The sequence below is a fragment of the Molothrus aeneus genome, chromosome 1, assembly GCF_037042795.1.
Source record: "Molothrus aeneus isolate 106 chromosome 1, BPBGC_Maene_1.0, whole genome shotgun sequence".
In the NCBI taxonomy this organism is placed as follows: Eukaryota; Metazoa; Chordata; class Aves; order Passeriformes; family Icteridae; genus Molothrus; species Molothrus aeneus.
Genome location: NC_089646.1, coordinates 35,900,537 through 35,916,083, shown reverse-complemented (window position 1 = coordinate 35,916,083; position 15,547 = coordinate 35,900,537). Strand labels below are relative to the sequence as shown.

General features: G+C 40.1%; 1 protein-coding gene across 1 annotated transcript in view; it reads left to right on the top strand.

Moving 5' to 3' along the window:
* The window catches only part of RFTN1 (raftlin, lipid raft linker 1), a 95,862-nt gene that overhangs the window by 67,243 nt on the left and 13,072 nt on the right, over positions 1-15,547 (top strand). Inside the window, exons 6-7 of the mRNA XM_066555098.1 lie at positions 1,557-1,760; positions 10,179-10,294. Coding sequence (XP_066411195.1) covers positions 1,557-1,760; positions 10,179-10,294 — 320 coding nt within the window. The remainder of the gene's footprint in view (positions 1-1,556; positions 1,761-10,178; positions 10,295-15,547) is intronic.

Below are 15,547 nucleotides of genomic sequence, written 5' to 3'. Positions count from 1 at the left end.
CCTCTAATCATCTTCATGGCTTCCTCTGGACCCATTGCAAATGTTCTTCCTGTGCTGGGAGCCCAGAGCTGGATGCAGTGCTCCAGGTGGGGTCTCAACAGAGCAGAGGGGCAGAATCCCCTCCCTGGCCCTGCTGGCTGCTCTGCTCTGGACACAGCCCAGGGTAGGGTTGGATCTCAGGGCTGTGAACACACATTGCTGGGTCATGTCCAGCTTCTCGTATCAGTGTCTCAGTATGCACCAGAAAGATCTCCTTTTCAACAAAAGACTCTTCTGGGGGTCAGAATCAAAATGGTGAGAGAAGCATTCTGTGTGTGCTTTTCTGAGGTAGAATTATCATAATTTCATTCTTTCTAAACAAGTTATGAACAGCAAGAGGATTCACATTAATGTTTATTCCTTTCTACTCTATTTAAAATATAGTTCATGTCTGAGATCTTTAGGTCTCTTTTCATGTTGGTTATGAGCTTCCAGCTCTTCTCCTCCAGTGCTGCCAGACTGTTTCTGAGCATCTCCCTTCTGATACCTTTTTCAATTTACACACTGCTTCTTGCTCAGTGATGTTTGTTAGAGAGCAATCTTAGCTTTTCTCTTGACATCTCTTTCTTTAGGTTCAACCTCAACTTTTGTTGAGGTTAGAACCTAATAGCTTGGAAACAAGAGGAGCTTATTGAATGAAGGGATTTCATGTAATGCCTTTACCTTTCATATTAATATATTTGGGGAGAATTTTTGGCATTTAGAAGTTATAGAAATTCTACCATTTATTTCCATGTCCATTAATAAGTAAAATGATAATGTCCAAAATTTTTTGTTGGTTATTTTAATTATGGTTATACCATTCTGAGAAGGATTTCTGCTTTTAAAGTTAATTCCAGTTTAGGGCTGTGAAAGCTCAGCTTTGCTGTCAGCAATGACTTTTTTTCCTGTAAAAAACTGCTCCTAAAATATACTGGAGGAGACATGGAAAAGAGTGTAGAAGATGTGCTAATTTTTAAGACCCTTCACAATTCCATTTTTAAAATTCATTTGCTGTTGTGTTAATGTCTCACCTTGGCTCAGATCCAGAGTAAATCAACAAAGCAGCTACCAGAGTCTCAACATGAATGATTCATTGCATTTTCTTGAGATGAGACTGCCATTGGCTTTTTCCATGCTTTTGTGTTATCAAAACTGAGTTATTTAATACTTTAATGGCTGTGATCTACAGAATGCAGTTCCTTCTAAATTTGCAGTAAGATTTCATGTTTGAGCTGATGATTCCCATGGAGGAATGTTGCATCAGTATTCAGGTATTACTGTCTTTAAATGTTTTATTATCAACAGTGAATCCATTGTGAGTAAGAAATACTCTAAAAGCAAGCAAAATACTGTATTGGGTCTTGAGAAAGTCCTGCTGGACTGCAGAAGTGTGTTGAGGAGATAACCACATCCCAAAGAATTTTTTGCTGTTGCACAATGTAATTAGGCAAGGGCAAACAGTGGGTTCTGTATTGTTTTGGGTGAAATTTTATGATATGGTTGTTGCATTATTCCATTTTTTTACTCTTTGGTAGAAGCAGAGATCTTCGCTCTCTACAACAAGCCCCAAACTCCACAAAAATGCAGCCAGTATTACACAGTGACCATCCCTATGAGGATCTCCAGGAATGGGCAGACTGTCAACAGCTTAGAAGCAAACTGGCTGGAGCACATGACAGATCACTTCAGGAAAGGAGGCTCATTGGTCAACGCCATCTTCAGCCTTGGAATGGTAAATGGTATGGAAATTACAGAAAGCATTTCACTGTGATTATTTTCCTTTCTCCTCTAATGGAGGTCATTATCTTTGAAGAGAAGTTATTTGGGAGCTGCTTTAATGTACACTTGGGGTAGATTTGTATTAGATCAATCTCTTTGTGAAATGGAATGAAAGTACAGAAAATATTTTGGCATTTGAATAAGGAAAACAGATTATGTATTGTATTTTTATAAACATACTGGAGATGATTTTGTAATTGCAGAAATATACAGAGTTAATAAACAGTATCAAGTAAAAAGAATTAAACTAATAAGATTGCAAAACAGATGACCTAAATAGAAGGGTGACTTTGCTGTCCAGCCAGACACTGCATCTGGCTCTGATTGCAGGCCGGTACAACAACTTGAGTTTTATCTGGCCAACAAGAAATCAGTTAATTCCAGTTCTCACAGAGACCCTTTCCACCTGGATGGCACACTGTTTTACAAAATTGTCTTCTGTGTTTGTTTCATCTTACCTGTGAGTGATGGATAAAGGTCTGTTTTAATTTAAGAAGATTAAAAATCCTAGATTTTTGCATGTTGTGGAAGAGTGGCAGTGGGTCCAGCATAGTACTGTAGCCAGTCTGTACCACACTCGTGGCCATCATGGCTTTGAAGGCAAGCCTGTTGTACAGAGAAAAACTTGGGTGCATAGATCCAAGAGACATAAGCAAGAAGCCATGAGAGCAATTCAAGGGAAGTACTTGGACATAAAATCGTTGATGTTGCAGCTGGATTAATTTTATTGGAAAATGATGTGACTGGTATACTTCATGGTTAAAGTGCTTATGGCTGAATCATTCACCTAATTTTGGTTTGTTTTGCATTTTTCAGAAGGACTGTGGTAACCCAGAGATTGCACATTCCTACCAAGATTAGTTGGTTAGTACATCAAAATTATAGGGGAGCTGCTTCCAGAGCATCTTCTTACTGTTGGTCTGAATTCCAGAACCCAGGATAAAAAACAGGAATATGACTCAGTTCTGGTAAAAGTCAATCAGGAAATTAACAGGCAATCCTAATTTTTCATTTTACAAACAAATAGCAAAAAAGGGAAGGTCTAAAGTTCAGCTGGTGGAATGCTTCCACACAGCTTCCTGGAAAGCCTTGTAATTGCTAGTTAACTTGCTTAAAAACAAATGGTCATTTACTTTATGTATATAAATTGCACAGAGGCAAAGCTAATTGGCTTTATCAGGCTCAGTTATCAGACTCAGTGGGTTTTTTTAATAAAATCTGCTTGTCAGTTCACTCTAAAATGTTTTAAACACAGCATTTTTCTGTTATTTAAACTTTTAGAGTTCATTTACATAGCAGAGCCCTGTGGGAGGTTCATATACTTGGATACCAGAGTGAGGAGTGCTGGATAACTGCCTGTGGACATAGATAAAGTAGGCTTGAATACTGGCAATAAAGTTTTAATGCAGACAGGACAACAAATTGTGTAAAAGTGGACAGATTCAGGATTAAGTTAGATTAGTGATTGAAGAAGAACGATTAATGAACATTTTTATTAGCATTTCAGGGTTACAGGAGGAACAATTTTTGAAATCAAAAAGCTAAACAAGGTTTCTGAAGGTGTATTATGCTGTTAGTAGAACATTTACTAAGACTATCTCTAAGTTGCTACTAATTGCAGTTAAATGTTTTATCATTTAAATCCTAAACTTTTTCTATGCTGCAGAGAAATGGAACAGCTTTGTTGCTCATATGCCAGTCAGTATCAAACAATACAGGGTAGGCACAAGAGGAGAAGTAGGGGTCTGAGGGCTTCTCAGCTCCTCACTTTTTTCTAGACTTCTGTGGCAGCCTGTCCAGTTCTTCATATCTAGTCTTATTCACTGATTAATCCTCTTCCAAATTAAGGTAGTATCAGAATACTTTCTTTAGTTGGCTATATCACATTTCTTTGTTCTGGGGGCTGATTTTCTTTTTGGCTTAAAGTATGAATTCATTATTTTGCTTATTAGACTTAAAAGCAGGGTTATTATCTTTTTCTTTTCCCCCTTGTCCTTGGAATACCCAATGAAGTGAAGATTTCCAGATTGTCAGTAGTCATAAATCTGTTTCTTCCTTCTGCTAACAGTTTAATAATGAGTCTTTAAAGGAGTTTTAAAGTTCACGGGTAACAATTGTTTCTTTTTGCTTATTGTACCAGATAATTATAAACAGAAAAATAACACAATTGCTGATCACAATATATAAACCATGCAGTGTTACACCATATATTAAATGTATTCAGATTTTGCTGGTAAGTTGGAAACAGTAGCCTGCTTGGTCCTTGAATGTTCTCATGTCGGCAGATAATAGTTATTTATTTAAATTTGAGCCTCAGTTACTTGCTAGTGTTTTTCATCCAGCTCTTGTAATTGATAATTCTGCCTGTAGTCCCTGGTGTAAACTGATCCTGCCTAGTGATCTAAAGTGACCATAGGAATTCACCCTTGCCCTCTTCTAGTGAGAATGGAGTCTGTAGCAGCAAGCTACAGATTAATACTAAATGGAAAGGAAGTAACAGGTGGGTCTTCTTCTTTCCTGTAACAGCAAGTCTCCAATCAGCGCTGTGAGAAGGCAGGAAGAGTCTCAAACCTCTTTAAGGTTATATTTTGATGTCTTAACAGAGTAATCACAAGCTTGTTCATCTGAAGTTGTTTTGAACTGCAGCTCTTTAAGTGCCTAGCATGTTTGTATTTGTTGTACCATTCTGTCTGTGAATTTTCCTTTCAAACCTAGAAAAAGGCAGCCAAAAAAAACCAGCCAGAAAACACTGACAGTACTTAAACACAAAGCAAATGAAACAAAATGTGACTTTCTTGGAAGAAGAAAGTAGTCAGGTTTTTAAGAGGGTCCGATTGATTGTCGCTGTCATCTGTCTCCGACGGAGATGAGCCGGCGATGCTTTGACCGATTATTGTCACCTTAGCCACAGAAGTACTGGGATTTTTATCATCCATATGGAATTATTTTCTTTGTGTGTGCTGAAGGTGAAAAGATTCAGAAGGGGGGAGGAATGCAAATAGGAAGCAAAGGCAGACATTCAGGTCACGTGCCCCATAAAGCCACAGAGAGCTAGTTTTCCTCATTGAGAGCAACAGCAGCCTAAAGGTTAGTTTGCCTCGATAAGGAGAATTTGTAGTTCAAAGACAATAGGAGGAAAATTGTCGCCTGCCAAGACAGCTGTCATGGTAAAGTAAGTAATCTTTTCCCATATACCTCCTGTAAATCAGAAGCAAGAACATCAGAATACATTTTTGTCAATCGAGCTACATCAAATATTTATACAACCCAGTGAAAATAGCTTTTTGTGCACAGTAGGAAACCTTAATAAAAGATGCAGTGGTAATGGAACATTTTCAGAGGAAGGACATTAATTGTAACCTCTACTTTTGTAGCCTTTTCTTTAAGAAAGAGTGAAAAGATTGGGAAATTCAAGAGTAGAAATTGGGAAGTGATACTACAAACAGCAAAGTCAAAATGTTTTGTTTTATTGGCATTTCTTACTGCACTATTGCAAATGGATGAATATTTGGAATTTCTGACAAATTCTAACTTAGGCTATGTTCCAGGAGCTGAATCTTGAAACAGGAGATTACCAAAGGAGACTACAACTACATCAGAATCAGGAAATATTTTATATAGCAAGCAGTGAAAACTGGAAAGACCAGCTTACCATCTAAACCTTTAGATGAGTGATCTTTGTAGGCAGGTTAGGTAACATCCAGCTGAATAAATGTATCTGTAAAGTCTGACCTGCAGGAATCTGTGTATGAGTTGTCACCCTAAAGTGCCAATGTAATCAATGGAAATCTAGGCTTGGACTGATCTAGTCAGTAGGATTTGTGTTGTGATCCACCTCATCCTACATGAGGATATGCAAAAGAGATCAGATACATCCAGATAAGACTGAGATACTTGGTGCTTCTTTGCCTTAGTCTTCACAGACACAGGCAAAGGTTGCACCTATTTGTAAAAAAAGGCCAAAAGGACAAACTAGGGACCTACAGGATGATCAGCCTCAGTTTGTTTCTGGCTGGAGCACTGAGTAGGTCCTCTCGGAACTCGTGGACACATGAAGGAGAGGACAGTGAGTTGGGACATTCAGCATGGATTTAACAAGAGTAGAACATACTTGAAAATGATTGTCCTCTGTCATAAAATAACAATTTGTGGGTGAAGAGAAAGCAGTAGATGTCATTTTGGGTGAATTCATCAAGGAAGTTTGGCAGTGGCTCCCACAATATTTTTGTATCCAAGCTCGAACCATGCAGCCTAGGTGGGTAAAAATCTGGTTACATGGCTAGACTCAGAGGGTCGTGGTTAATAGGTCGCAGTTTACCTGGAGTAAAAAGTGGAGTACCACAGAGATCTCTCCTGGGGCTTGTTGTGTTTAACAGTTTTATCAGTGATGCACAGGAGGCAACGAGGCTTGCTTTTGTCAAAATTGTGGATGGTCCCATACTCAGGAGACAGCTGATGTGCCTCAGAACTGGACTGCTGTCCAGAGGAACCTGGGCAGGCTGGAAAAACATGACAGCAGGAGTTGTTTGAAATTCCATTAGGACAAATGTCCTGCCTCTGGGAAGGGAGAGGCCTTTTCACTAATCCAGGCTGGGGGCAGCTTGGCTAGGTAGCATCTCTGTTGAAAGGTCCAGGGGAATTTTAGTGGGCAGCAAGCTGAAGATGAACCAGCACTTGAGAGAGTTAGTTCAGCCTGGAGAAAGGACAGCTTTGGGGGACCTACCAGTGCCTGGCAGTGCCTATGAGAAGACAATCAAAAAGGTGGATCCAGCCCCTTGATTGTGGTGTGTGGTAAGAGGATTGGAAAAAAATGTACATAAATTGAAATAAGGGAGGTCCCTTTTGGCTATGAAAAACCACTTTCTCATTATGAAAACAGTCACTCTCTGGAAAAGACTGCCCAGGAAGTTGTGCCGTCTCCATTCTTGGGGATTTTGAAGATGCAGCTGGATAAAGCCATGAGCAGTATGGTCTGCAGTTGTATTGAACCTGCTTTGAGCATGTGGTTGGACTGGAGACCTCCTGGAGGTCTCTATCCAGCTGAATTATTCTATGATTCTATGAAACTGTTGGATCAGGTGCATTCCATCTAGTGGACCAGCTCTAGAACATGTGACTGTCAGCTTAAGCTGCTCTTAGATCTAGAGCCCTGTGTGATAAAGGTACTGCAGACTCAGTGCATTTGGCTGTTTCTTTGCCCTTCCACACCTCTGTGTAAGAGATTCCCTGAAATTCCTGCTGATCCTGACAGCACAGGATTTTAAGGTTGTAAGTGCCTTTTCTTCAAAACATGACCCTGCTAGCTTTCTCTTTGCTTCATTCTCCTCTCCATTATTCTCAGCATCCCAAATGCTTCACATGCAAAGGAATTAATGATCCAATTATTCTTTCCTGTGCCTCCCTTTTTCTCTGGAAGTGTAGTACATGACCTGTAAAAGGTAAAAGGTGTGAGATGTGAGAATTGGCAGGTGTGCATTCATGACATGAATGTTTAAAAGACTGTGGCACAACTGGTAGAGAGAGGAGGTTGGATCTGGTTGGGAGGGAAATCTCAGTGATTGTCATCAACCAGTTTCTGTAGAGTTTTTCACCAGCATCACTCTGTTGAACAGACACTGTTCTTTGCATTTACAGCTGTCTTTCCATCATCATTTTCCCCTTCCAGTTTTCTCATTTTCCATGGGTTTCTTTACTAGCAAAAAACCCCATTAAAAATCAATGGATTGTATGATTGATGGATGTAGCCTTCAGAAGCAGTCACTGTACTTCCAACAAGGAAGCAAAATCTTACAATCATTTAGGCTGGAAAGGACCTTTAGGATCAGGAGTTGGACCATAAACTCAGCACTGCCAAGTGAAGTTTCTGCTGCCTGTAGGGTCTCCCAAGCTCAGCTATTGTTTTCTAAAACATTGCATATGTGCCATCCTACTCACATATGTGGAAGCTGTGAATTGCATGAGTGGAATGTTCAGCAGAGTGAAACATAAAGGATGATTTACGAGTGAGTGCAAACACACGCCTGCTGATTGTGTTGTGATCGCTTATTAATTAGCTGGCAAACACGGGGCGGAGGAGAGCTCAAGCTGCAGTTGTGCCAACAGTGTGACACTGAATTTCATTAAGGGAATTCACAATACAGGAGCAGTGCACTGGTGCTGTATAAAGCTGCCCTGACGAGATCCGAATGTCTGTGTCTAGTAGGGATCTGCTTTCAGTCTTAGGTGCTCTCCTGTCATCCCTGCTTTGGAAAATTAAAGGACTGTTTGTACATTAGCATCCTGAAATAGATTTGGATACGGGTTTGGGTGTTGGAATGTGATATTTCACAGAAATTGAGTTAGTTCCCCCTTTGTAGTGTCAGGTCTAACAAAGTGCTGCTTTTGAATGAAATCCAGTAATTAAATCTTGGACCCTTTGATATGTGGCAAGCTTGCTGTCCCTGTGTTTTCAAACCTGTAACCCAGCTACTTAGTGATCTGGCCTGTTATTTCACAACAAAAATGTCTGTTCTTCTCACTTGGATGAGAGATCTGTCTGGATGACAGGAGTTACTGCTTTGTAGTCCAGCTCATCCACCTTGGAGCAATGTGTAATCCTGGCTTGCTGTAGTGCTGAGGAGTCTTCAGCTCTCTTTATTTTAAATAGAGTTGCAGGAGACCTGCCTGTGAAAACAGTGTGAAAGTAGACAGAGTATTTTTCTTTCAGTCTCCCAATAGAATCTCAAGGATAATCCCTAGTAAGTGGTTTACAGCTTTTTTCCTTCACAAGTGAACAAAAAAAAAAAAGTTTTAGTTTAGCGACAAGTATTTGCATCTCCTGACTTGCATCTTAATGACTTGACAGTAACAGCAGCAAAAGAGGATAAGGGACTGTGCAAACAGAAACAGAGAAGTTGTGCATTGACACCTGCAGCAGCAGTCTTGCTGCAGTGTGTGTGTGTAGACATAAGCCTCCAGATGTAGGAGTCTGGTCTGTTGTGGGCTTTGCCTGCAACAAATTTGTTATTTCCAGATAATAAATTGAATTTAGATCATATAATGACATTGGAAGATGTTGACTGAGATTGTGTCTGCAAGAGGTAAGAAGCCTCTTAATCCTCCTCACTGCTTCCTTTGTGAAAATTGTTTTTGAGTTTGATATATGTTTTCTCTTGGAGGCAGCAATTCCTTCCTGCTGGCATTTCTTGACCTTGTAACATCCAGCAGGAAAGCAGGATGACCCTGATGAAACACCTAAGCAGGCTTATCCAGAAAACTCCCCTGTCAGTTCAAGAATCTGTCAGTTTGGCATGTGTGACTGCATTTCAAAAACATGTATTATACCAGTTCAAAGAATATAGTGTTGCTAGAAATGTAAGGAAACTATCATGCAAAATACAACATTTGGGGAGGGGATAAGCAAGGTCTTTATAATCAGTCATACAGGGTAGATATATTGTTCATATTAGAAAGGCTGAAAAAGACGCTTTTTGACAATGTGAGAAGAGTTTTCTCTGTTTGTAAAGAGCACAGTCCTGCTTATTTACAGTTTCCCTAAAGATAATTCTGTTGTTCCATCAATCAGCTTATTTCAACAAAGAAAGATAAGGTTGGGGGTTTTTTTTGCAGTTGTTCTGTTTCTGTTCTGTCACGGAGCTGACAAAACCTAAGTTCTGGTGTATGAGAGTGATTGCTGGTTATGGAGTGTGTGGCTGAGTTAAAGGAGAAAGTGCTGCTCAAGTAACTTTAAGAGGATGTGTTGTCTGAAAAAAGGCTGAACGTGTAGGGAATGCAAATGAGAACAGAGAGGCACTAAACCAGATGGTCAAAATGCCTTCATAAATTGATTAAATAGTTATGAATGTATCTTTTCTTTCACACTGTTCAGATATGCCAGATCATCTTTAGTCCATGTAGATCACTGTATCTGCAGTTGCTGATCCATATGAAGGGTTCTGTCTTGTGTGAATGAATATGTATAGTCACAAGAATTGATATCATAAATATCATAAAAATAAATCAGTATACCTTCAAAACCCCTTGAAAATAACACGTTGACATAATAAATGGTCTTTAGTGTGTTTACGCCTACAAGTAGGTGAGCAGTACTGCTGAACTGAGGACTGAATCACTTTTGCCTGCTCAGAATGGGAGAGCTATGGTTTCTGATGGCAAAGGAATAACAGACTGGACAGCAATGTGTGCCATTAGGGAGTAGGATTGCTCTTAAAACTGCTAGAGATACAAGTCTCATTCATTTAATAGAGCTAGATTATCAGAGAGTGTCTATGAACTTTATAGTAACATCCTTGGAAGAATATGTTGTTAATAAATTCAGATGCCTCACTACACATGGAGTGTCTTCTATAAAGCTTACAGGAAACCCTGTGTTTTCACAGATTCTTTACACGGGACAACGGATGGAGTGTTTCTCTTCGAAGATTTTGCTGTGGAAGACAGTAAAACCACACAGGGCTATGATGCAATTGTGGTAGAGCAGTGGACTGTCTTGAAGGTATGTGTACAGTCTTTCTTCTTTGACTTTTTTTTGTAAATCAAAGCACTCCAAGACTCTGAGACAGACTCTCATGTACTGACCTGTGCTGCAGCAGTACCAGCCAGGCAGCCAAAGTGAAGGGATGCAATGTTAACAGTAATGCCTGTTCACCACACTCTGGGTTTGTACAACACACTTCTGATCTCAACCGCGTGCTTTTTTTGGAGGGTAGGAAATGCAAATGACATTGAGCAATGAAAGTCAGGGCTATCTGTCTCAAAATTACAGATGTCTGCTGGATTAACTGCACAGAGGATCTCCACTGGTTGTCAGGGCAACATGATCACACAAGTCATTATAGCATCACAGTTCTAAAGAAGGCAGCCCTTTAGGTAGGCAGGCTTAGCTGCAGCAGGAAAGCATGGAGAACTGCCTTGCCTCTGTTTGCCCTCCTTCATATGCTGAAAAAACTGCATATTCTGGGTAGGCCCCTCTAGACAAACCACAGCTTGGCCTTCTGCAGATCCAGGTGCCCACACAGATCAGTAGAAGCACTGCTTAGGCCAGATTGGTCAGTACCAGTCTTCCACAGCAAATTTTATACACACAATACTTCTGTGTTTGAAAAGCTGGGCTTAAAATTCTTAGTGACTTGAAACAAAAAGAACATGGGAGGTTGGGGGAAGAAGTAGCTGCATAACTTTTAGGAGGTTTTTTTTTTGGTTCTGTCTGATGTTTGCTAGAAATAGATGCTGTGTATCTGTAAAGGCAATACCTGATCATTTCACTTGGAATGAATTGTAAAGGGTGTAAAATCCTTAGACAGATAATCCCTCATTTTGGCACACACATTCCAGAAGAACAGATTAAGGGTAAATGGGACAGATGCTAGAGTAAGTGTGTAAAATTCCAGGAGACTTAAGATTTAGAGCTTTGTTAGTAGGTGATGGTTTTCTAGTGCAGCAAGAAATGGCCACATAGTAACGGCTGCAAACAACTTGCAGAGTTGCAGAGTTAACAAGCTGTGTTAATAGCAGCTTTTCTTGTTGGTGATGTGTGTCTGAAAAATGATTCCTTTATTGCATTAAAATGCTATTCCATTTATGACAGACTTGACTGTAAATTCTTGTTCATTTTTAGGGTCAAATTTCATTGTTGCCACTCAGGAACGAGGTTTTGGGGTAATAACAGATGGTTTCATGAGTGCATTAGGTCAGGACTGATCAAGAAGGCAAATGTTAAGAAGCATTAATGTTAACCATGTGTTTAAAACTGTTAGGAAATGAATAGAGGTTGAAACAGTGAGTATATACTACTTCATACTACTGTGTAAGCTGTGTTTGACAGCACCTTATTTCAGAAGGCTGTGTTAGCTCAGTAATTGTTCAGAGAAGAGAGTGGGCATGGTCAGTGATACAGACAGCTTCCATATTAGGAAGACTTTACATGTGTGTCCTTCAGCCTGGAAAAGAGAAGAGTAGAGTAGGGTAGAGAGGTCCTAAAACATGGGAAAGGGGTGAATAGGGATTATTTGCCATCTCTTCCAGTGTAAGAACTAAATGCCAAATGGTGCTAGTCAGAGCCAGGTGCAAAGTAAACAAAAGAGAGAGATTTCAGATAATTATTTATGCAGCAGATCTGTGGAACTCCTTTCTGGACAAGGTTGTGAGTCCAGGAAGTTTAGAGGATCTTGTGTTCATACAACCATTTTAATTCAGATCAGGAGTGCCTTTTTGAAGTGAACCCACTGATCCATCCTTAATATGCCTCACTTCACTTCACAGAATGGTCCCACAGTGCACAAACTGGATTTCTTTTGGTAGAAACAAAACCAGACATGCTAAGTACACAAAATATTTGGGGCATGCTTGACCTAATACATATTACTTTTCCTTAACCACCACTTAAAACCATGTTGGAAATAGCTTTCTGAGTTATAAATGGATTCCTGGCCAGAGCCAGTTTGGCTCTCAAACAACCAGTCCAAGGTTCTCCATCTGAACAGGATATCATAACAAAGTTAGGCATAATGTGTGGGCACCAGACAGCTTCTGTGAGGCTACATGACAAGGATAATGGGGATCCTGTGTTGGCAGAGTGCTCTCAGGACTCAGCAGAAGAGTATTTTGTAGCAGCACCCTTTGAAGTGTTAGAGGCCTTAGGTGTGGAGTATCATTTGCTTACAATTCTAGCAATTCCATGCTGGAGAGCACAGCTGGTCAACAGATTAAGGATTGAACTTCCCAATGCCATCTGGTGTGTCAGGAGATGCTGTACTGCTGCACACCATGTCTTTGTGAGGGCTAATGCCGAGAATCTCCTGTTCCAAACATAATATTTGGGATGTGCAAATTTCAGAAACTGACTGATAGCGTATACAGAGCTTGATCAGATTATTCTCTGCTGTAATTAAAAATTTGGATACTGGCTTTCCCTGGCAGTTTTGCTCTTCTGAAATCAAGTGTGGCTGTTCTGTGGGCATTATGAAAATGTTCCCCACCAAGCTGAAAGAGGAAGAATAGGGGGAAGAAAAACCTTTCTGAAGGAAGAACGTTGAGGCATTAGGGAAGTCTTGCAAAGGTCTTACCTATTTGGAGAAAGAGCAGAGCTGGCCACTTTGGTTTTCTCCTCCTGCATTTTTACTAACTGCCAGGATATATCTTGCCTCATGCTTTCTGAGACATAATAGGTGTAGGTAGGTAAAGTCATGGAATCAGTGAAAGGACTGGAAGCTGGGGCATCTGTAGGCACATGCACAGTGTCATATCCAGAAGACCAAGTGTTGGAATTTACCTTTATTTACCACCAACATGGAATAATGCAGTGGCAGAGGAAGAGACTGTGAAATCGGGAAGGAGACAGAGTTCAGTGGTGACAGAAGATGTCCAAGAGCCAGTAAAGGCTTCTTTCTGTTACGAGTATTACAAAGTATAGTTGTTACAGACATAGTTATGGAGCAGTGGAATGACTCATTATGTAGAAGATTGGGGTTTTTTTGGTGTACATTCAGCTCTCATCTACATTAACATTTTCTATTTGTTATTTCCATTTCTGTCAAGGCAGTGGTAGAAGCCCTGATGGGTAGCACAACATAAATTAATATAAGGGATCTTTATTTTAAATTTATATCAGATTTGGTTATCTGGATGAGCTTTGGAGTTACTCAGATGTGGTTTAAACTGAATGTAAATTTATTGTGCTGTACTAATTAAGAAGAAGAAGAAACAAACAAAAGAATCCCAGCCACAACAGAAGAAAGCTTTTTTAGAAAGGGCATCGATACATGTAGCATGTATCGATGCCCTTTGGAAAGAAAACCTCTCTAAATGAAAAGGTAAAGGGTTGCTGTTTAACCATTAACACAAAAGAGAGGGGTTGGCACACCTCTTAGCAGGGAAAGTGCTGCCTTTTTAATTGCTAAGGCTAATAGAGAAAACAAGCTGAACAGTGTGATGCACTCAGTGTGTGTGTAAAATGTCAGTTTGTAGAGGATGTAAAGCTCGCAGCTGTCACAGTATGTGGTCCCGCCAAGCAGCAGACAGGATGTAATAGCTCTGAGTAATTTAACTCTTTCTTCTCAAAAGTAGAGCTGTGCTGTCCTCTGCAAATGACCACAGGACTTGTTATGACAAAATACTGCACTCATCCTTATCACTTTAACTCTAAAAATGTCAGGACATATTATTTCCACTGCAGTCTCTGAGATCTGGCCCTAAAACTTATTTGATGGTTTTAATTCTGCTTGTGTAGGCAAATGTGGGTAGACAGTTCTGATTAATCAGAGCCTGCATGATTTCCATCCCCCCAACTCTAAATCTGTCACCTTCCCTTCACCTTCCCTTACCCAAGACAAAATAGCTAATACTGTCTTTAAAATAGAATGCTAAAACATTTATTTTAGATTGCTGCATTGTTCTGCCTCTGAAGCTGTGTTCATTTTGAAAATATTGTCCTTAATTTACACGTATTTTCTCATTGAGAATCTTGAGCTGCTGATTCATCATTTTGTATTTGCTGCTACACCATACCTTTGGTGTACTGACATGAATTAAAATCTCAAATATATTGTGGTGTTGCCATTTCCCTGGCAGACTTGAATGGGGTCAGTCTCCATTGTAGACATGGTAAACCTTTTAAAGTGCGACATAACAAAAGATTTAAAAAATTATCTCTGCTGAGCCTAGGTTGCAAGTTGCCTTAATGTAAGCCTTGAAACAAATTCTCTGGAAATAAGGATTTGATTTGTCTGTAAATCTGATTTAGGTCATATGTCAGTTAAGCCATGTTCTGCTGTCTCTGGCCACAAGAGAAAGGCATGACCAGGTCAGCCAAGGAGCTGATGGCAATGGGCATGAAAAGCCCAGGGGAGTCATGTGTGTGACCCTCTTTACCACTCAAAGGACAGATGTGCTGCTTGGGCAAAAGATTTCAGCAGTGTCTGTAGCTGAATTCTTGTTGCTTTTTAAGAAGAGCTGAACAAAATCCTTTAGGAGCCTCTTATCTTCCAATAATTTGTTTTTATTAATTCTTGTTTCTTTCCTTTATATAACAAATGAAAGCCACATATATATATATATTTTTTTTTTTTCTGCTGAACTCAGTAGACGTAGGTTTAAAATAGATTAAAATCCACATGATTAAGTTCCATAGGGTAATATTTTCATTGGTTTTTATGATTAATGTAGTAACAGAATTTAACAATATGAACTTGGAGCGTCCCTGATAATTTCTTGTGGATCTGGTAGCATTGAACATCTAACAAGGTGAATGCTTCTTCCATGTGAGTAAGGGCACTTGAAGTAAAGAAACTGAAAATTCAGCACAGTATGGATTAAAAAATCCTTCCCAGCTGTCATGGTTTTCTAAGAATTAGTTCTCTGCTCACCCATAAACCTTCAAGAGAAAAACGAGCATCCTAGATCTAAACTTCCCACTTAAGAACAAGCTGAGAAGAAGTATTTCAGTCCTCTTTTATACTTGCTGTAAAACCATGCAGGGCACATGTTTCTTTTGCTCAGCAGCTGACTCCAGCCAGCAGCAGTGCCCTGGGTGGTGCATCTGTGTGAGCATGTTGAGGGGTGTGAGTGTGGCTGCAGGGACCCCAGAGGCCACACACAGAGCCACCCGTGGGCGAGGGGCAGCGCAGCGCTCGCCTTCCTGCTGTGGGAGCCAGTGGCAGTGGAGGGTCCAGGCTTCAGCCGCAGTGCTTGCATGGAAATAGATCATTACTTGCATAACTGGGGAGTGCTGCACAAAGCCTTCTGGTGAAAG